This window comes from Coffea arabica, chromosome 7c (assembly GCF_036785885.1).
Source record: "Coffea arabica cultivar ET-39 chromosome 7c, Coffea Arabica ET-39 HiFi, whole genome shotgun sequence".
Taxonomy (NCBI): domain Eukaryota; kingdom Viridiplantae; phylum Streptophyta; class Magnoliopsida; order Gentianales; family Rubiaceae; genus Coffea; species Coffea arabica.
The window spans coordinates 11,786,105-11,809,346 of record NC_092322.1 but is presented as its reverse complement, the minus strand read 5'-3'; the positions used below and the strand labels follow the sequence as shown (position 1 = coordinate 11,809,346).

General features: G+C 34.2%; 1 protein-coding gene and 1 pseudogene across 2 annotated transcripts; both read right to left on the bottom strand.

The window, feature by feature from the left end:
* Positions 1-9,629: 9,629 nt before the first annotated feature.
* On the bottom strand, positions 9,630-13,931 carry LOC113698180 (protein SCO1 homolog 2, mitochondrial-like). 2 transcript variants are annotated; one of them, XM_027217892.2, is made up of 7 exons: positions 13,712-13,931; positions 11,921-12,041; positions 11,695-11,773; positions 10,460-10,660; positions 10,283-10,372; positions 9,994-10,126; positions 9,630-9,862 (listed from the first exon to the last, which is right to left on the bottom strand). In XM_027217892.2, the coding sequence occupies exons 1-7, from the start codon at positions 13,780-13,782 to the stop codon at positions 9,754-9,756; spliced, it is 804 nt and encodes a 267-aa protein (XP_027073693.1). In that variant the 5' UTR covers positions 13,783-13,931; the 3' UTR covers positions 9,630-9,753. The 2 variants fall into 2 exon arrangements, with proteins under 2 accessions (XP_027073693.1, XP_027073694.1); XM_027217893.2 differs by having other exon boundaries at positions 11,695-11,787; positions 13,712-13,851.
* A 962-nt stretch (positions 13,932-14,893) lies between these two features.
* Positions 14,894-18,109, bottom strand: LOC140010533 (succinate dehydrogenase [ubiquinone] iron-sulfur subunit 3, mitochondrial-like; annotated as a pseudogene).
* Between the last annotated feature and the right edge of the window lie 5,133 nt (positions 18,110-23,242).

Sequence of the window (23,242 nt, the reverse complement as noted above, 5' to 3'; positions counted from 1 at the left end):
AAAATGTGGGGCAGTATGGTTGCACCCCAGGAGATTTGTTCATCTTTTCTGTATTAAAAATTGATAATCTCACACAGCCTCCTGGAGAGGCTACACCCAACAGAAAACAAACTCACTCTTACTTGTGAAAGATAAAGAAAAGATGACAGCATGAGAGAAAAGACAAAGAAACAGAATTTGGAGAAAAAAGAAAAAGAGAAAATTTTTTTCCTTTTGAGGATTGATTTTAATGGGAATGTGAATTTTGGGGGTTCTACTTTTTTTCCTTAATTTTTTCTTTGTTTTGCCTTTTTGTGTGGTGGAAAAATGGAAACCAAAAAACTCGGTCATTAAAGGAAGGAGGATCTCTAGAATTTTTAAGAAGAGAAAATCATAGTAAAGGTGTGAGAAATGTACATTTATTATTTGTTAATTCATCTATTAGTTTTTTTTTTTTTTTTTGGTATTACAAAAACCTCAATTGGGGTAGGCCATTTTGTATTCTAAATTTGTTTTTCAGCCAAGTAACAGACAGGGTAGACCCCCAAAAAAAGCCCTTAGGACTTAGGAGGAGAGTTCACGTATCTTCCTTCGGGCAGCCCATGTATGCTTCGCTTCCAGCTGTGTTACTGTAGAAGTTGGACCTACTTTCCTCTTGCCAAATGGGATTCCCTAATGTATTGCTATTACATTCTTTTAGCATTTCCTGTAGTTTTATTCTTTTTGTGATTTTGACTGTTACATTCTCTTTATTTTTTTTTTGAGATTTAATACTCAAACTTTTTTCTTTGGACAAAGAACCTCACTGGCCATTAAACTATTGCTCATATTAACTTTTGATCACTAAATAATTTTTCGTCATAAATTGGCCACTAAACTAATTAATCAATACAACCTGGCTATTTCGTAGATTTTAGCTCTTAATCTACAAAATAATCAGAACACCCATCCACTACTAACTCGACCCTATACTCTTGCTCCATTAAGTTTTAGCAAAATAGCTCCGGTATTAAATGTTTCATATCCTATTTCTTACAGTTCTTCAAGATCATCGCGTGTGGTATTTTCACCAACTTCAGAATTCATCCAATATAACTAACACTTAGTGATAAGCATTATGATTATTTTGTAGATTAAGAGCCAAAATCCACGAAATGGTCACGATTGTATTGATTAGTTAGTTTAATGGCCATTTTGTGATGAAAAATTGTGTGATGACCAAAAGTTGACATGAGCAATAGTTTAATGACCATTGAGATTTTTTGCCCTTTTTCTTTTGTTTTTGTAATTTTGGCCAATTTGGTCAGTAGTTGAATGTTAATTTTGGACTGGAGAAATCAGTAATCATTATTAACTACTAACAGAATTAATATCATTATCTGTACCGTGCGGTTTAAGTGCATAATTTGTTTTAAATAATCTATATCTATATCTATATGTATTCAGGAAGGGATTTTTAGCAGAAACCCTCTCAATGACTTCTAAACTTCTCATTCTTTTTTCTAGATTTTTGTATTTATTTTAATACATAAAATGTAGTGGGTTATAACCTACCTTATCACCCATCAATATTCCCACTATCTCACTCCCACTATCCCACTATCTTAACTCATCCTATAACCACTCCTACAAATTCTCTATTCCCACTATCCCACTATCTCACCCCCACTCTCTCTCATTTTCTTATTTATTTTTGGTTCTCTATTCATTTTGTAAATGTATTGATTTTGTTTCTTTTATGAGCAGTAATGGAAGATATTATGTGCACAGACTTTAGCAGAACTCAACCTTCTTGCGGAGAATTGGAAGTATATTCTTGCCAACTTAATTTTTCAGGTCAGTCCCCTCTGCCTTTTAAGTATGTTTTGCTTTTGCTTTGCTTTTTGTCATGAATGATATTGCATTGATTTTCTGATCATCCATTATTTCTGAAAATTTTTTACAAAATCCTATGAACGGTTGTTTGCTTATTGTTACACTGTAAAGCAAAGATAGTCAATAGTGGGATAAAATATAAACACAAAATCACAATCGCATTTCTAACATAAGGTATTGCTTGCTTATATAATTGCGAATGGTATAGATTCATGATTGAGGGTTTTACTATTTCTAACATAAATTGTATATTATAAAATTTATTTGTTTGTATTACTGAAATTTTTTAATTATTTTTTATTGCACATTTATCACATAAAAAAGATGTTACGATAGTTATTTTCATAATTTTATTCCAAAAATGATCGTGCATGAAATAAAAAAATATTTTTTTGATAATAAAAAATAATTAAAAATGGTTTATAATTAGAGAAAAACAATTCAGATACTACTAATAACTAAGGCACTATACGCCCATTATTAAAATTGGATTAATTTTTAATTTCGTCAGAAATTCTTTTGGCAAAATTGCATTCTAGCCTTTCTTTTCTTTATCATTTTCTCTCTGCATTGACTGCAATAATTTTCACTTCACTTTTAATGGTTGGCCTTTCAAAATTGGTAGAAAGAGAGTTTATTAGCATTCAAATAACTGTTCTATGTTGCATCTTTTTGAGATGCTAAAGAAGACATGAAATTTCTTGAAAGATGGTATCCTACTTTTTAGAGTTTGAATTGAAATATTACCTTCATTTTTTATATTTTTGTATTTTTGCATCCACTGGATTAGAAAAAACGCGTCCTTCTAAATTTGGATAATGTTCAGTAGTGATACCAAAGACCTAACGATATCTATATGAAAAAAAAACCCAAGGGACATAATTATATATCATGCCAGATATCAGGAAACTGTACAAAAGAAATAATCCTGACTCATATTTCAGCGCTCTACCTGACTCAAGATAGTGATTTAAAAAAAAAATCTGGTTTCTCTTGGTATTTGAAAAATTCTGAATTCTAACTGAACTTAAACCAAAAGAATAAATTAAAAATTATAGAGGCTGTCAAATTAAAAGACAATATTGAATTGGATATTAAAAGATGATTTAAACATAGTAGGGACTACGAACCAAAATCTTTGAAAAACAATTCTGTATCCAAAAAATAACAAAAAAAATCTACAAGAACAAACTCATTTTCCCAAAAAAAAAAAAAAGAAAATAAGCCTATAAGAACATACGCCCTTTTCCAAATTTAATAATTTATCTATATTATGAACATATTATAAACTAATACATTCCTTTTTATTTAATATTAAAAATTGATTTTAAATATACAAGTGATAGCAGAGGGAATGAAGCAGTTAGCGACATGTGAAAAAACCGAAAAGGACAAAAGCAATTAGAGGGATAATTTCGCACAAAATTCATGGGTTAAAGTGCAATTTGAGGTATAGATGGGAGGCATTTTAGTGCATTTATTGGTTCATTTTAACAACATTCAATTGCATTCATTTGTAGAAATATATCATTCCCTTTTTTAATATAAATTTTAATTTTTTTTTTCAGGATCCATCTTTCGAAAAAAGACAGTTCTTGAATGATATACACATTCTATCATATTTCAAACTATTGTTAAACAGATATTACATTTAAATTTTGTTGGTTCAATTTTTTCACCTTTAGTTGTTCACCATTTTATTTTTTTCAATAATATCAGCACCGTGCGTAGCACGGGTATTCACACTAGTGTCAAAGTAGCAAGGGAGTACTATACAGTGCATTGGCCTTTTACAATAGTCCACATAGAACTATACAAAATGCCAAAGCTTCAAGATTTCTAGAATGTAAAGTGACGCTAATTAACCAATATGGAATGAGAACCTAGAGATGAACTCGGATATGTTAGGTGGATTCTGCTCGAGATTGAAGAGTTTTTGTTTCTTTCTAGAATACGAGGATGTATACATGCTTATAAGTCATAACAAAGAGGATCAGATGACGCATGAGTAGTTGATGTTCAAGTCCTCTATCTGTCCACTTTGACACCATCTTCATACGAAAAAGTCAAAGCCTCAAGACTTTCTAGAGTGTGAAGTGACACTAGCCCCTACGGAAATTGGAAATTTGTGTACTTAGATACATAGATAAAATATACTTGAAGTTGATTCATGAGCTTGGACCAGATGGTAGGTGGGTTGCTAATATTAATGCTAATGAGCGGTCGCAATATCGGCTAACTCTGTATGTGGTACCTTAAAAAGTTTTGGATCAAATCTTCATTCTCGAATAAAAATCAGACTCTGCAGATACTCTCGGGTCAAATGTGGATTAGTTTAACTGAAAGTGGGGATACTGGATGTTCAAAGTTGAAAAAAAAAAAAAAAAACTTAAGGTTGAAGGTATTTTTTTTCCTTTTCCAGAATATAAGCAGATTTATTGATACTTGTGATCAAAAGAGAATGAGAGGATGTGTAGGTACTTGATGTTGAAGCCTTCTTGTTTATATCTACTTTGATACCATCTTCTTGATTCTGCCTAGAATTAAGAGGATGCATACAAAGGGGAAATGTTTCATCGTTTCTGCTCACCTATTTCTTAATCCTATTCTAACACAAAAGGCAAGATATCATCTTCTTTCTATTTGTGCATTTTCCTTATTAAAGTTCTTTTTCTTTTCTTGTTTTGACATATGGATTTAGCATCAAAATTCTCGGTAACCGAACTTAGCAACGACCTTGAGATTCTTGTTTCCTCGTAGTCTAAATGTGCTTGAAACTCAAAATTCAGCATTGTGATCATAAACTTTAAGGATTTAGGAATTTTTTTTCATGCAGCAACAATTGATAAAATGCAAAATCTAGAACCTTGAGTGATACAGCTGATATCTGACCTAAAAATTTGTTGGCTAGTCGAATTTCAAAAACCTTGAGATTTTCTGTCTCAATAGTCCTCTTCTAGCTGATAGCGTAATTTAATCTGTAATGTGGGCTATCAAGTCAATAGCAAATTGTAAGTACGTTTATAACTCTAAAGACGTCCACTTTTTTAGACTAATCACCATGAAGTTGGTTGGAGCTGCCTTTACTTTGGCTCGAGGAATAGGAACAATACCAACTCCGCTGATAGGTTTCTTTCAATTAACACAAAAAATTCGGGCCTTTACATTTGGTAATCGGGACATAAACCCCCATTTGCCAAGATTTATAGTCCTTTATGCCACTCTAAATCTCATATTACAGTTGAAAGTCAATCACTATTGGGCTAAAATCCTAAAATTGCAAAGATTTAAGTGAACTTTTGAAAGTCAATAAGATAGTAATGTGCAAAGGTCCGGGTTTAGTGTGCCGTGTGGAAACTGAATATAGCTATCTATTGCTACAGAGTAACAAGAAACAAAAATTCATTTGACATAGGAATAATTTTGTACTAAATATTGTGCTGCATTAAGTGACGTACGACTTAAATAAATAAGTGACAAACATCGATTTGCCCGTCTTCCTTGTTCTTTATAGGGTAGACTCTCTGAAATACATGGCAGCGAATTCATAACGGACCCCTCCTTCCTGAGTGTAGAAGGGCACACACAGCATGATGTTAGACAAGTACTAGTATCCAACAGTCAATTCAATCAAATTAAACTCTTGATGTGCAATCAATTCAACCAATCAATCAATCTAACCAAACAGCTGCTCAACTGTTCATCATGTGACTGCAGAAAATTTTAACAAGTTAACATGCTCAAGCATGTACTTGACTCATCCCTAAACGTAAAGGAAGGCAACCAAATAATTTCTATGCAGAAAGTGTTCTTGGCATTCTGCTTTTTTTCTTCTCTTTTATCTGAGCCACCTTTATTTGGGGTGTAGACAGGAAATCCTTTTCACCAGGTGGGACAATGGACACTAAGCTCTCTGCAAAATTGCCAACTAGAACATATTTGTAGCATATTTTATCCCTCCATTTGTCAGATTTTCAAGCCTTCCAGTTCAAGTTTCCGGATGATACAGAACAGAACGTCTGAGTGGTGTACCTCTCTCACTTGCTCCACCAGGCTTCGGTGCAATAGTCGCCAGAATTTTTTTGGTATGGCATTACATCGGCTGTACTAAGGATAGGCTGAATATCCAAAGTATCTTTAGTTATGGCAAATAGTTTTACCCAGGAACAGAGATTGTTCCCTCACCCAAAGCTCACACACACTTGGACTATTAAAATCCAGATATAGAAAGGTATGCTTGGAACAGCCTAAGCCTATGGTAAGTTTGAATAGGAACATGATCAGGAATGAATGAAAATAGTTTCAAGTATTTCTCGATTTATGTTAAATGCATTCACCTAAACTGCACCACCCCTGCATATATCCATTGAATCCAGTAGAACTACACCCCCTGCTATAATTTGGTAAAGAAATCCATTAAGGATCAGTCCCATTGAATCCCACAATGGCATTATTCTGGGGGTAGGATTAGCACCATAGCTGATTGTTTTTTGTTTTCCAAGAATGGTTCACAAGACTATATATCCCAACCTTGTACCTTTCATAGACCATTTCAGGTGGTGGTGTCATATCAACACCACATGTTGGAACAACAACAAAGAGAATACTATAAAATGATTGCAAAATTAACAAGAAAAAAGTTTCAAATCTTGATTACAAATCACATTCTTTAAGGTTTTATTCGTCCCCTATAATGTGCAAAAGACTAAAGACGAATATCCTATAGAATAATATGAAGTTTGGATGCAAAAACTCTACACTAAGTTGTTACAACTTCCAAAGAACAAAGAAAAGAAGAGCAAAACTTTCTCTAGAATTTGTAGATATTTTTTTGTGCAACTAAAAGACCACAAATTGATCCATATTAATAAGATTTCATGTCGCCTAAATAGTTATTAACCATTACAATCATGTGTGGAGTTGTATCTCTTCAAATGACTGTTGAAACCTGTAAAGTTGCGAATGAAACACAGAAATCTACTCGTAGAATTCTGCCTAGGTTTTCAATATTTAAAAATATTTCAACAATCCCCCGCCATTTTCAATATATTGAAATTTCTTTATGGATCATTGAAAAATTCTGATAATCCATGCATAAATAATGGTATCTTTCGATTGAACCATTATCTTCGTGTTAATTGATTATAACTTGTTAATATTATTTGGTAAACAAATTTTGAACCAAAAGTATATGCAACAAGTCACATAATTTATGTGTGTGTTAATTTATGTGGATTATTGCTTATACTCTTAGTTTAAAACTTGTCTACCAAGTAGTATTAATAAGTTATAATCAATTAACACTAAGATAGTGGTTCAATCGAAAGATACCATTGTTTATGCATACAAATTATCAGAATTTTTCAGTGATCCATAAAGAAATTTTCAATATATTGAAAAAGGCAGGGGATTGTTGAAGAAATTTTCAATTTCAAAAGTCACACCTAACAACTTTCTACAATTGTGCTTGCAACCTTTTGAGTTTCAAATGATTCAAACGCCATTTGAAGGGATGCATCTCCAAACAATTTCAAACATTCAATAATCATTTAAGGGATATGAAATTCTATATATGGATCAGTTTGAAACCTTTTTGCTGCAGAATCAAGGTCTACAAATCTCAAAAATTTTCTACTCTTCTCTTCTTTGTTCTTTGGGGGATTGTAACAACTTAGTGCAGAGTTATTACAATTAAATTTCATTTTATCTTAGAGGATATTTGTCCTTGGTCTTTTGCACATTATAACGGACGAATGAAGCTTTAAGGAAAGTGTTTTGTAATCACGATTTGAAACCTTTTCTAGTTAGTTTTGCAACCATTTCATAGTGTTTCCAACACCACATACTATGACGATTTTGTAGTCTTCACTCTTCAGTCACGGGATCAAAATCAAAGCCAACAGCAAGAATCCAGTGATCTCTACTGGTGGTTCTTGGTGATTATAACAATCTGCATTGCCGTAAAGCGCACTGGGTTCCATAGAAATAATCTCTGGAGACCACATCCACACCCCTCCTCAAAGCACAACAGCCCTCGAGAGCTACCTAAGAGATACACTTTCCGGCTAAGGTAGAGGAAATCATTGTGGAGGATTGTGTAGTTATGATCTGCATTTGCGATTCTCTGGGCATGCATTTCGGGGATTCGTTCGCAGGAGCAGTATTCTGGTTCGATCCAACTGTGCAGCAACAATGTCCGGGGTGCCTGGTTTTGGAGATGAGTGTTGATCAAGCTTTGGTCAGAGGTCATAAGGTTTTGCCATGACTTGCATGCAAAATAAATCCGACTAGGGTCTTAGCAGGTAAACGATACAAGATTTGGAAAATTACGTCGTTTGGTAAAGAAGGGGTGTAATTTGAAGATTCTTCCCCCATGTTCAATCCCAGAAAAGCTCCGATTTTATTTTTCGACCATAATAGCTAGGATGGTCATGGTACCAGTAATTGTGTAGGGGGCTGCTCCGGCCGGATTTATGTAGCATAACCTAAAGTAACAAATAAGAGTCCAGACTCGAAGAGAAGACAACAGAGGATGAGGACGAATGCAACTCAAAAAGAGGATATTTCGTACCAATCAAAGACTTCTGTTGTTGGTTCCTTAGGCCTAATGCATTGTGGATACGCTCGGCTAGATTTCCACGGTTGTATTTAAAGAGATGAGTTGCATGGCAGAAAAGAAAGAAAACGAAAGGTTATTAGTTAATCAAATTGTTTAAAAAACCTTTCTTGTTTCACGTACAAAGAACTGAACGTATATCATCTCTCACGTATGGACTCCAGCTAAAGCCAATTGGTTCTTTATGCCCAAGACCAACAAAGGAAGGCTTTCTCATCGGGAAAACCCAAATTATCAATTAAAAAATAACTCCCTTGTCAAATATCTGGGTGTGTGAAAACGATTGAAAATCAAGATAATTCATTCCAATATTTTTAAACAATCTAAAATCAAATAGGTGGATTATCATTAGGTTTGTATCTGTATGAGTTGGACCGTGGTTTAGAATAGGATTTTCCGACGTAATTAAATTCATAATTACACCAACAAGTTACACTTTCTGATAGATGCTAAACAACTCAGCTTATACTAATTCTGTGACCGAGAACTCTCCAAATCTCGCGAGGGGGATGCAATAGCAAACCGCAGTGCATTACTCATTGGAGTAGTAAATGGCATTTCTGACAGCAATGTCTGGAGATCCGGATGATTGCTAGAGGCAAAGGTCATTTGTTTTCTCAAAATTTGTCAACAAAGCTTTGGCGTAGCATACCAACCCTACATCCTCCTTGAAGCTGGGGAAGGCATGCTTTCCACACTCCACATATTCATCGTAGCAATTATTAGCATAGCCACAACAAATATATATACATACAAATTGTACTTCTTGATGCCAATTTGATTTGTCAACTACATGAAATTTTTGGTACGATCCCGGATGCTGCCATTACGAGGATGGATGTATATGCCTGTAGGGGCTTACGGATGTTCCAGACTGCAAAGATTCAGCTACTTGTTTAACATTAATTATCCACTTTCGCACCCAAAAAATAATACCAACAATAACAATGCAAACACAACCAAGGCAGAGCTGAGATCTGACCAAAAACACTCTTTCCGCTAATAAAATAGCAAAAATAAGCTTTCCATCTCAGATCATTTCTTTCTGTCTGTGCCAGTTGAAGTGTAACCTCATAAAAAAAAAAAAACTTGAAGGGAATGGTTAGTAAATGATTCGCTAGCACTCCTGTAGATGGAGCTCTGTTTGAGACATCCATCATTTCTAACGCTAATACAATGAAACTTGGGAAGAGTAAGCAGCCCTTCAACTGAGCAAGAGAAGACAAGTAGATTGCTATCCAAGTCAGATGTTCCTCCTACACAAAAAGAATGCAGCAGAATGACTATGTTATAGTTTTCTTCAGCTCCTTGACTATGGCTTCTGACAATTCCTCTGCATTGTATTCCACTCCACAGCATTTTACTACTTGCATTTTTGGATTCAACAAGTACCTGTTTGAGGTTTATTGATGTTAACTTTGTCGAACTTTTGGACTCATTAAGAACGTCATAAAGACTGAAAAGAAAACAATAGACAAACAACACAGATGGTCAGGAAAGAGGAAGGAAACCCCGATGCATACATGTTGTGGGAAGACTCAACAAGATAATCGTCTGCTTCTTCATCAACTTTCCTGAAATACACTCTGTATTCTTGTGCCATCTGCCTAATAGCTGCAACTGGTCCCGTCAGTCCCACAATTCTTTGGTCAAACTCTGCAATTGAGTTTTAACACAAGTAGAATACATGGAGCTTAATCATTAACAGCATATTAATAGACCTTCATGGCAGAATACAAACAACTTTATCAAGCTCAAGGAATGGAATATAGCAACAGCAAAAAAAAAAAAATACAAACAGGAAAAGCTCACCTCTAAGATAAGCATGCAGTTGGGAAGGGGTATCACGTTGAGGATCCAGTGTAACAAATATGGGTAGAACCCTGAGATTCTGTTTAGAATCTTGTAACAACAAGAATACAAAAGTTTAGCTGTTAACGTCTTTCAAAATATAATAATTCAATAGAAGTACAAGCTAAAGAATACAACCTAGAATGTCAATAGCCTTGGCCATCTTTTGAACTTCCGCTGGCCCAACATCAGGAGAAGAAGTATAACCGAAGTAGAGAAGAACCCAGTTACCCAGAAGCTTCTTTTCTGTGACCACCCGACCTTCAGTATCAATTAGACTGAAAGGACCACCAATTATTGGCCCTTCAATGGAACTTCTTTCAAACTTTTCACCCTGGCCTGATTCAAACAAACGGAAAGACGATTTTGATAAATATCTGCATCAACTGCTTATGCATAAGGATCTGATGTTTATCTACATAACCTGGAAATATGTGCTCGAACTGATATAATACCACAATATGTGATTTATAAGTTAGATCCCCAGCAACCAAAGTTTCTCATGAATGGGAGACAAATTCTAAACTCCAACTGATATGTGAACAGATAGTATAAATAACGGTAAGAAGCATTATGAGCCTGTCCTGAGCTAGTTTACCATCCCATCTATGGGTCAAGATTGATTTCCAACCAATTTGTTTACTTGATAATTTCGTTTCCAACTTACTCAGTTCCATCAAAAGTTCAGAATAATGAAATTGTATGATGATCTTATGGTCCATGAAACTTTATAATAACAGCAAGGCCAATGCATTTGAAATATTGAGGGAGCAAATTGAAAATTTAGAAAAAAATTACAGGTGCAAAAGTCAGATCAGTCCCAATCTCCAGATCACCTATTGTTAAAACAGATTGCAACATACCTAAAGCCTCCCTTCAGAAAAGCCAACAGATACCGGCCAAATCATCACTTGTCCCAGTTGCAGGTCATCATCAAGAAACTTCCCAAAGATTCCCCATAACCATAACTCATCACTAAACTAGCTTACAACCTAAATAACAAATAGAAATTTGACACGTTCATCACAGCCCTCAGAGTTCAACTATGCAAATAGAAGAAATAAACTATGAGAGAGAGAGAGAGAGTTTGTGAATGTGTTGTACACCGTGCAAAGATGGGTAAACAACCAATAGAGAGAGAGAGAGAGAGCGAGCATACACAATCTGTGCCTCTCTCTCTCTCTCTCTCTCTCTCACACACACTCTCTCACGCACACACACAAACAAATGTATACCTTTTTTGGTCAACAGTTACAACTTCAATACTAACACCTAGCGAGCTATACAAATCCTTTGGCAAGTATTTCATAAAATGCACGAGAAGAACTTCAGTTTCAGACTTCTAAGTGATTACAATGTGGAAGTAATATAACCTTTAGGGATGGCCCTCCTCTCGTCATTGTAGTGAAGAAAAAATGCCAGACCACCAACTCCAGCCAAAACAGCACCAGGCTGCAAAAGACAAACTAAGACTAAGTGAATAACATGGCAGGGAAGAAACAAACTAATAAAAAGATGTGTGAGCTGGAGAATTAAAAGAAAGCAAGAAAGTTCAGTCATAAAAGGTTTTCAAAGCAAAGAGCAAGTTAATTAGCATACAACTATATAAGGTCTCCAGGAATGAGAGGTCGTGGTTTTTGGAGGCAATAAAGGAGGAGAGTTTGCGCTCTTTGCTGATTGCAAACATCTGCCAGAGTGGAAACTCTTACAGGGAATAAACCTGCAGCAGTATAAAAAGAAACAATATCATTAGCTTTAATGTGCCAAGGAGGTTCAGGGTTGGTCAGACTGTGTGTGCGAAATGGCAAGTGTGTCTGTATGTGTGTGTGTGTGTGAAAGAGAGAGAGAGAGGGAGAGATCCCAGGAAGGAAAAGAAGAATTGCAAGCTTAGATGAGGATTTATGTTTTACAACTTCATTCTGCCACAACATTTTGTCTCATTTGAATAACTCTAACAAACATCCTCAAGATTAGACTATTTCACTTTTCTTGCACATACAGAGCCCCAACTGTATAAACAAAAGTCAATTGAACTCAATTTGAATATATGCATGAACATGCATCAACAAATTGACACGCCATAAATGTCAGAAGCAAGATTGTACAGTGAAAAAGTAGTCACGTACATACACAAAAAACAATGCATAGGTTCCTCATTAAAACCAAAAGCCTCAAGTCCAAGTCTTAAAACATTCAAGCCTTATATATAGATGAAAATTTGTGCGTACTAAATCACAAGAACAGGAACAATGGTGAATCAGAGGGACATCTCTACCCAGAGATTTGTATTCTCTCTTCAATATCCTGCAGAAGTCTCCCATAGTAGTTCAACGTGTTTTGAAATGTTCCGATTGAACTATAAGAAACTTGCTCATCCAGGTCATGCAAACATTTAGTTAAATTACTGGCAAAATGAAATTTCTGATGATATCCCAGAAAAACCAAGTTGGTCTCTGCCTCCACAAAGAACCTTCATCAGCAACTTAAACAGGAAATGGCAATTTCTAACCATCCATCTGACATCCTTCAGCACGATAGCTCTTAAAGCTGACAACCTGACCAGTAATAGAATACTCCATTTCTTATTCAAGTCCACTAACACTAAATTCATCATCAGTTTATTTCTACATATCTTGACAATAATCCACCTCCTCTGTGATACATCACCAGAGAGATAATTAAAAAAAAAAAAATCACTGCCAAAATGCCTAACATGATAAGTACTGGATACCCTCCTTAAACGCATTCATTATCATTGAAATGAAATATGCTTTCATGTCTCTCAATCTTACCGCACAGACCATAAAACTTTGATATCTATAATCTACACAGAGAGAATAAGGGTAATGAATATTTTTACATAATCGATTGTAAATCTCTTATGTTGATTCGATCAGTAAATATAGCAAACGTTCAAGGATTGGCAGAACAATGAAGTCATGCAGAAAAATCACATTGACCAACAAGTCATGCAGAATACTGCTTTGGAATCTCATACTCTTCTAAATCAAACAAACAAACCTCATAATATACATGCTATTTAGTATGTTCAAAGCCTCCATTATTTCAGATTTACCATTTCACATTTCCAACAGCACAAGCCAAGAAAAATCGACTAAAAATCTAAATGAGCCCATCTCCAACGAGACTTTGCAAACTCCTCCTTGGCCATAATGCATTAAGGAAATTTCAGAAAAGCTTGAAAATTAAACTCAACCCAGAAGAAAACTAAAGAGTTGAATTGCAGAGTAATCAAACAAACAAAAATAATCACCTGAAATAAATTACTAAACAAAGCCCACATGCTTAAACATGAAAATAAACTATGCCCGCAAAAAAAAAATCTATCCAAATATGCCAAAAAACAACATAGATACGTGATGGTTATACCTTTTCAGAGTATTAAAGGATGCTGCAGAGCGATTTCTTAAGGAGGGGAAGATAACCCTTGACATTGACATTGACCTTTTTCCTCTCAATTTTCTACTTTCTTTTACAAATTTGGCACATGGGTAAGTGGCGTTTTCTTTATTTTGCAGTAAATTTTGTGAGACAGAGAGATGAATTTGAAGTGGGTTTTATCATGAGTGAAAAGACGGGGTTCATGGGCATGTGAAGAAGGTATCGCTCCTTGACGACGTCGTTTTAGTTTCTTTTTGTCCAAGCTCGTTTCCCTCTCTGAGCCTGGTACTAGGCCGGGTCATGCTTGCGGGTTGAAAGAGAGTAGTATATTCGTTTCCACATCAATTTTATTAGAAGAGTACATTGTGGATAATCCTCTAGTAGAAAATGTGCCCTGATTTTCAGGTTAAGAAAAATATCTATATATAGTTTGTTAAGGACAAAAAGATTTAGAAACTTTAATGAACTTTAGATAGATAGTTATTATCTTAGAAGAGGAGGTGATGCCTATTTATTATTTTGGGTCCTAGAATATTTGCCTAATACAGCAGTTGAATGATCGTTGGATGCTGACAATCTAAATTAGCATCATTTTTAGAGTTAATTTTATGTATACTGACAATGTATATACAGCTTATACTATTATCGTTGGATGACAACTAATTTGAAATATAAATTTTACATGTATTCATGCATCCAACTTTAATAGCGTGCAGTAGATTTAACTTCTTTTTTTTTGTTACGTGGAAAAATATTAACGAGAAAAAAAAAAAAAAGAAAACTTGTTTTGCATTATCCCTTCCATGACAATGTAAATGGGAATATTGAGAACCCATAATTCAGACTGTATTACATAGAAAGACCCTTAGCGTTCATTGTTGGACTTTATGAGTTATTTTGATTATTAACATTCGACTAAATTGATTGATTTTTCTTTCTTTCTTTTTTGGTTAGTCTTTTGGTATTTGGCTGACAGAGGTCAAAGTCAAACTCCCCTTCACGTGCATGTTCAATGGGACAGAAGTCAATTAAGTCAAAGCTTATTCCAACCCAACTATTTCCAGAACTAGATCATCAAGTGTAGACTGATACCACCTACTTTGTAGTTTGTAGTTGATTAGCATAACACATATTTTTCATTTGAGCTTCTATGGTTGAGAAGACGCATGATTAGGCCTGTAGAATAGGGGAAGGCTGAGGTTTATCTTCACCTTCTTCAACTGGTATATCTAGCAGATGTCTGGTTTTCAATCTTCATCCTGTTAATGGCATTTGCTGGATTCAGACTTTTAGGGCACCTTGCTGTGCAGTTCTCAATAGTCCTGCACCGGTATAAACGCTTGTGATTCTCTGTCAATGCCTGCAGCCCCTCATCTGCATAATCGTCTCCACTGCAAGAGGAAAGAACACAATTCAGCATTGCGCTAGAATTGACAACGACTAGTTGATAGAACACTTCACCTGTAACAGATTGACCGGTAACAGGTTCAAGTTATCAAGAGAAATGAGTGAGGAATCACTGTTGATCATTTTTTAAAAAAAAATTATATTGTGCTAGAATTTTAAGAACAATCGTTTATCTCAAGAGTTCATTCAAAAATGCCGTACAAAAATTTATAATTAAGATGCCAAAAAAAGGTTATACATACAACAATTGAGGTCATAATTGTTACAGGACATGCACATTTTGATGTCCTTTGATTTATAAAAACAATCAATCATGAATTCACGACAGATCAAATCTCTGATCTAAATGATGTCAAAACAGGCGATGCCATAAATTTCCATCACATAAATTTGGTCACAGGTGTCACATTAATTGTATACTACATCATTCTTTATCTAATTATAACTCCTTATATAGGTCTCTGGCACATTTGTATTTAATAAATTTCTGTGTACAACCTGTCACAGATCCATCTATAAGCATGGAGCAATGAAGCTGGTCCAAGAAACTCTTCAGGGTTCCACCAATAAGAAGGACGTGATGCACTGCAGCAAGCGCAGAGAATGCACTCATACAATCCATCCAGCCTAGCTCCTTCAGCTGGAGTTTGCCTATATTCTCGACCATCTTGGGGCGCTATTGCCTTTTAGTTTTTAGCCACGGTTCAATCGACCTGCACCCAAACCTGGGGCGTTACTGTAACAATCCATACTTTTTTTTTTTTCTATCAGCAATGATACATTTGTATAATCTATTCTATCCTAATCTAGGGAGAAGGGGAGCCTAAGGAGGCTGTGGTAGGAGACTAGTGGGTATACAGACCCAATTAAACTAAGGGAATGCTGTAGTACAACCCTTAGATTTTTTTCGCTGCAAGTTAGGGGTGGGCACGGGTCGGGTACCCGTCCCTAACATGATTTGGCTGACCCGACCCTAATATATCGGATCAGCCATTTTGCGACCCTAACCCGCTCCTAATATTTTCGGGTACCCGAATAGCGGGTACCCGAAAAAAAGGGGCGGGTCATAGGGTACCCGCCCCTAAAAAAAACTATTTTTCAATAAAAAAAATTTATTTTCTACTTAATATCAACATGTTTTTCAATAAAAAAACATGCTTTTCCAATTAATATTGGTAGAGATATTGTAATTAAAGTCCATACATCACCATTCTCACACATTTCATCCAATAATCAAATCGATCTCATAAATTTAGTACATATTAGAATATCTAATAGACAAAACGAAGTTTCATAATAATTTTGAGTACATCACCATTTTCACACATTTCAAACTTCTACAACACAACAAACACAAGGATAATAAGTATTTCGTAACTTCCCCAAGGATAATATGGTACAAGACCGCATCTCAAATAAGTCAATTGTGAAATCAAGTTCGGAAAAGAATTGAATAGAACTAATTATTTTTGAAAAAAATATAACAAAAAATAATGTTAAAAATCTTCCCCAACTTCTTTACATCTTTGGAATAGACCTTATGGTATTAAGGTGATGAAAAAGAAAAATAAATTTCTTACACTAAATAAAAAGAGACAAATTAAAGAGATATAATTGCAAATGAATGACACAAATATTTTAATTATCTAGCTAACAGAAAATTGAAACTCCAAACAAAAATCTTTGATTGAATTGATGCAAGATTTGCAGGAAAGATCGATGGAGGTAGAATAAAAATAAAAAAGATGAAAGGGATGAACAATTTTTATAACAGAGTTTCACAAATTTTTTTTTTCATTTTGTTCATGTTTCACCGAGAATATTCGCTTTCTTCAAAAAAAATGAGAAGAGTAGATCATATAGGATTAGAATATGAGGCTGCGAGCCACTTCACTTGCACTTAGAATTAAAAATTACAAAATTATAAAATGATCCCTACTTTTTTAATATTTATAAAATATACCCTGCGGGTCGGGTATCCGCGGGTTTTTATTTTTCTGATCCGTATCCGTACCCGATTTTTCGGGTACCCGACCCTCATCTGCCCCGCTGAGAAAAATCGGATCGGGTATCCTATTTTTCGGATCGGATCGGATCGGATTCATCGGGTTTTCGGATCGGCGGGTTTTTTTGCCCACCCCTACTGCAAGTGAGGATTGACCCACTGGGCCAATGTAACAATCCATACTTAATAACCCAAAAAAAAAAATCTTAGGGTAATTATTCATAGTTGCAAAAAATTCAAGAAAAAATTGCATTCAACCCCCTCAAGTCCGTCAGTATTAACGAAAATTTTTTGTTGTATGTGGAGAAATATAATTATATCTCTTTCTAACTTTTCCAAGAAAAAAGGCTATCCTTAATTGGTTGTCAATGTAATTTTTTTTATAGTACCCGATTCCACAGATCCCATTGTAAACCTTTTTGGCTCTCTGTATTCTATACATTAAGCATGTCTTAAAATTGTTCATCTTCCAAACATAATAACTACTATTACTTTGTTAACATTTCTCATACATATACATATACGCAAAAGATCATTGCTACACAACACGAAGGTTTTCATCCAACATGACAAACAGAGCAGGGAAGAGAAAAGCATTTTTCTATTCAAGATTCATAAAGTCAATTTCAACATCACAAAAAAAGAACACAGAGCTTTGACATAATGAGCAAAATCATATCGAAATGTAATCTTACAAGTGCAGCAGTTTAGCTAATCTAAGAAATAAATAAAAGGGAAATGCAAATTTCAGTTTGCATGTATAGGCTGACCATTTGGCCACAGGTGGATAGATCGAAAAACAAAAACAAAAAAAGATTGGAGAAATGGCTTCTTGGTGGGATCATCTTGAACTCCTTCATTACAGCTTTGGTATTTTCCCTGAGTTTGGCATGGGATTCCACAGCTTCCTCTGCATGTTTTTGTGCAGTCTGATGATCTTCTAATGTGGGAAAAGTATTCCTCCTTTGCTCCATTTTACTAAACAAACCACCCACCTTTTTTCAGTCCATCTTTTAACGAACCTTTTCCCATCTTGCTTTGTCTTCTTTAATTTCACTTGATAAATGTTCTCTTGAATCAGCTTAATTAGTCTCCACAATAAACAAAATTTTGCAATTGAAGATTGGAATTTTATTCCAAATCGATAAATCTACCTATTATATAAGAAGAAAGTGGAGTTACTATAGCAACCTCAATGATTGCCAAGTGGATCCCTCTCATTTTGACACATGGCTCATTCCTTTTCTTTTCTTCATTTTGCTTTGTTTTTTCTTTTGTTCACTTTATTTCCTTTCTCCTTTTTGATTAAAGATAATTAAACAAATTCCCATGTACACTGCAGGTTTGTTATTTAGTTTTCACTTTGTACTCTATTTTTTCCCGTATCATCCTAATTAATTATTGATTCTATTTTTTCTCTATTGGATTAGTTGATGCATTTTCTTTCATTTTTGTCCATAATTAACTAAATGAATGATTTCATTATCGGAGGTCAAGAATGGGTTTGATATTTCCTTTCTTCCATAGTCCAATAAATATGATTCATGATCTTCTACTTTTAATGTCTCTTTTTGGTATATACTATTTGATTTTTTTTGTCATTTTTTGCGTCTTGATCAGCAACCTTTGCTTATTGCTTTTCTCACCTATTTCTTCTTCATCTAACTTTCTTTTCTACCCAAAATAGGTATGTGATGCTGTGAATATTTTTCCCCAAATCTAAAGAAACATTTTTTTTAGTTTTTTATATTTTATTTATTCTGAAACTACTTTTTGATCTTTTTATTTTTGGAAAAGGCTGACAACAAGACGGGTGGTGATTACATGAAGAATTTTTAGGCTAACAATGAAAGAATTGTAACTAGTTTTCCCTCATAAAATAAATAACACCATTATGCAGATTCATTCTAATTCTAATTTTTTATTTATTAAAATTGTTATTTGATAATAGGGTGATAGTACTACAGTAGAGGAGAAAAAAATCTAATAAATGAAAATCCAAGATAAACGATGATCAGGAAGAAAAAAAAATGATGCCTATTAAATTAAAAATTAACCATAATCTCTTAATTTATGGATAGGTAATTATATTTTAATTTATATAAAGTTTATTAATTGTGAAAAGTGCTTATAAACTGGATAAGGTGGATGACGGGTAAAATAATTGTTGGGCTAGCAATTTAGAATGTGAAGATAATATTTTATATCTCTTCATTCAACATTTTGAATGACTAGCTTGTATCCATAATAGATAGTTTATTTTCATGGTTTTAATTTTAGCAAATGATAGCTTGGAAATAAAAAAAAAAGTGCAAAATTAGATTTCAGAATCTTTTACTTAAACTGGTTCTATATGACTTTGTACTCTTATCCCTTTCTATTGCCCATAATGATAGATAATGTAATTAGAGTTTAAGATGATTGTTAGGCATAGAACTGGACATATCATTACTATTTGACTAAAGAAGTTAATAATATTTTGTCGATCTGACTAGCTAAAACAATTGCAGTTTTCAAAGGAATGCATTTGGTGGGAAGTTAGTATTGAGGCTTTTAGCTTAGAGTGTCACTCTACAAAATATTATTAGAAAATTCTATTTTGATTAAGAAGACATATTTGCAATCAAACAAATTGTTGGGTTTGAATTTGCATATGTAGATTTACAAATATGGCAATTCATGTTTTTATTTTAACTTGCTATACGTATTCTATAACTATTTGGTTAGATAATGTTTTCATCTATTTGTAATGCTATTAGACATGATTTAAATGGATAGATTAACTCGCTCTTTCTCTCAAAAAAAAAAAAAGAAAAATATGCAAGTTTGTATTTTTTTTTTATTGATGTTGAAGATAGTGACAGGTTTTTGTGGCTTTCTATATTTTTTCTAATTATTAATATGTTAGAAATATTATGACTACTCTTTATTTAATTACAACTAAAACTATGCTGCTATTAAACCGATAATGCACTCATAATAGATTTGCTTTCTTTTCTTTTTTGGTATCATTACGTACACATAATATTGGTTAAAAATTTTTTTTCCAAATCATAATAAATTGGGGTTAACTTTATATATGAACTTTATTTTCACAGTAAATTTTAATTGTTTTTATATTTAATTTTTTTCTTATATTTTTATTCATCATGTACTAAAACATTTGTTACTATGTATTTAACTAATGTTCTAGAAGGCCTGGCTGTGCAACTGCCGAGGTACCTCTAGTAAATTTGAGAAGCAAAAAATGAAATTCGTTGGCAATTTGCATGGCTCAAACGCGTTCAAGTGACGTGTCGAGGGTCGGAAATCGGCAAAGCTCTTTATTGGATTTTCCAGAAGGGCCTTCAGTGGTTCAAATCCATTTGAGCCCAGTTTTGATTGGCAGTTTGTAAATAATTCCCCTATAGCATGACAACACCTTAGAGCCTGATAGCTAGTTGGTTCCAGTATAGCACTACTGTCAGTGGACAAATCCACATTGGCGAGATATCGGGCTCACAATACATGGGCCCATTGTTGTTTTCATATCAATATGTTGTTTGTGTTTTTCTTTTTTCTTAAAATCAACTAATTTATGATATTCAAAGTATCTAATTGAACCAGAAGAAGAAGAAATAAATAAACACCTTCTTCAGGAGTACTACGAACACCAATGCATAAGTTTAAGAGAACAAATGCATCACACGATTTAGACTCCGTAAAAAGTTGGGTAGATCTGATTTTGTAAATCATGTAGTCCAAATATTGCCACATCCTCAATTATTGAATAAGTGAGATGGCGTGACAAAATTTGAGGCGCATAATCGATATAGATCAGGTATGCCCAAGTGTTTGCTAATAATGCTTTTATTTACACTATGTATCAATCACAAATCCCCATCTTGCTAACCCTTCCTTTGATAATCTATTTCATATGTGTTTCTTTTTGTCTATATAATATGAACAATATGAATTTATGGATAAATCTCAGTCATTATGCATTAACTATAGTTTGTGATGAGAAGAGAATCATTCCTATCTTCTAGTGTAGAAGCACTCTATCTAGGAAAGCTGGGCTTTTGTCCAAATATCATAAAGTTACAGTTGATTAATAAAATCTTTTAACTTTTTGAGGCGGAAAAATAAAAAAAAAAAACACATCTTTTGTGCTCAATCTATGCCTACATAACATTTGAAGAAGCAATTGAATGCCTAGGAATACACTTTTAGACCATACAAAAGAACGCCAATCCACGATTCAACTATAGACTTGACTAAATATGCAACTAACGATTTGGCTGAATCATCAATATTAAGTAGTAGTATCTTGATGCTCTTCAGCTGGAAGCTCTTTTAGAATTTTCGTCAAGAATCGTTAATGACTGGAGCAAATCTACCATGTAATTGACTCCCAAATTGATTTACAACATTAGCACCATAAAATTGCAGTAATAAAGGGTCCCCTAGGTGCCATTTATCATATTCGAGAGACTTGTGCAGCCCATAACCAATGACTAGTACAATAATAGTACAAGGCTGAGCCACTGGACAAGGGTCTTAACTTCAAAAGTTTTCTTCAAAAGCATGGACTATAAATGGGCCGGTCATGAAAAAGACTATTCTGTGCTTTGAGGTTTATCTAACTTTATGGACATAGACTTGTCAAAGGGCATCGCATGTCTCGATCGATGTATTTCTTTAACCGATAGGTCCACATCTAGACCCAATCCAAATGGAGCACATAGTTACACGTTTTGTAAATTGTACTTGACATTTTCTTGATTTGTGCTATGATTAAAGCATACGCAATTGTTATACTAGAAAAAAAAAAAAAAACTAATAATTTCGAGGTGAGAAAATGTATAGGATTTTTTAGAGAGCATTGAATTAAATCTTTCCGTAACATCTTGTCGAATGCATAATCGTTGAAATTATCAGCATTGATCTTGGCTCATGTCTTTATTCAGAATCGTGATGGTATATTTCTTCCATTGAACAAGAAGTTTGTATCATGTTTTATGTGGCTTGTGTCTTCTTTTGCAATTTCCAGGTATGTAAAACTGGTGGTAAAATCCATCCATCCATCCATCAGAACTGCAGGTCTGGATTTGGATATTTTCTCTTATGACATCCCCATGCACAACCCTTTGAAGATCAAGAAATAGATCATCTAGAAGGACTTTATCTTTAGTCCCCCAAAATGACTTTTCATCTGCATCCGAGATCCAACCACAGTCATCGCAGTGGTTAGTTTCAGGGCCGTGACCTGAGCAGCTGTATTAGTCAACCCTCCAAAAGTCTAACTACAGGTGGATGTATGAAGATCAATGGACACTGAGAGACAGAGAGCTTAGGATCCGGTTTTGGTTGTAAGGGTATATTCCAACCTGGTCAACCTTCACGGTCAATAGTTTCATAAAATGTTGTGCATGCATTTTGGCTAATAATTACAAGCATCCAAGATTTGATTATCTGTGTAGTCCCATGGACAACGGCAATTGTTTGACCATGCCAATCTCTGCAAGAGTGCCAGAAACTTTGACAAAATCCTCTTGTTGTTTTCTTGATGTCAGGCGTAATTTGACTTTTATACCTTTTTTTTTTTCTCTAATTTTATATGTTAGCCTTTTAAGTAGAACACAATATTGGAAGGTATCACGTAAGCCAGTCGTATTGTCAAAATTTAAATAAAAAATAAGAATTAAGCAAATTTTAATTTAATGGACATTTTTAGAGAAAATTCCACACTTTATCCCCAAACTTCGGACTAGGGACACATTTCATTTCCCAACTTTGTGGTGTAACACATTTAGTACATGAATTATCAATTTCTAGATACATTTAGTCCAAAAATGACAAATTGATCAATTTAGATAGAAAAGGGTAACGTGACCAGCACGATCATGATTGGCTTGTTAATATAGTTCTTTACCTTTACAGTGCCTTTTGTGACTAATTGAGCTATCCTTTTGCATACACAAGTAAATTACCAAAGCCTTGTTTGGATTGCTTATTTCCGTCGGAAAATATTGTCGTTTTCCGTGATCACATTTTTCCCTCACATATATCAAATCGTTACAGTAATTTTTCCATGAAAAATGATGGAAAATGCAATCCAAATTTAG

What these genes read in the sequence shown, in the direction of transcription:
- LOC113698180 (XM_027217892.2), bottom strand. Translation starts at nt 13,782, where the DNA reads ATGTCAATGTCAAGGGTTATCTTCCCCTCCTTAAGAAATCGCTCTGCA. An exon ending in TCCTTTAATACTCTGAAAAG is followed by an intron (nt 12,042 to 13,711) that starts GTATAACCATCA and finishes ATACTGCTGCAG; the next exon opens with GTTTATTCCCTGTAAGAGTT. An exon ending in ACTGCATGCTTATCTTAGAG is followed by an intron (nt 10,127 to 10,282) that starts GTGAGCTTTTCC and finishes ACTCAATTGCAG; the next exon opens with AGTTTGACCAAAGAATTGTG.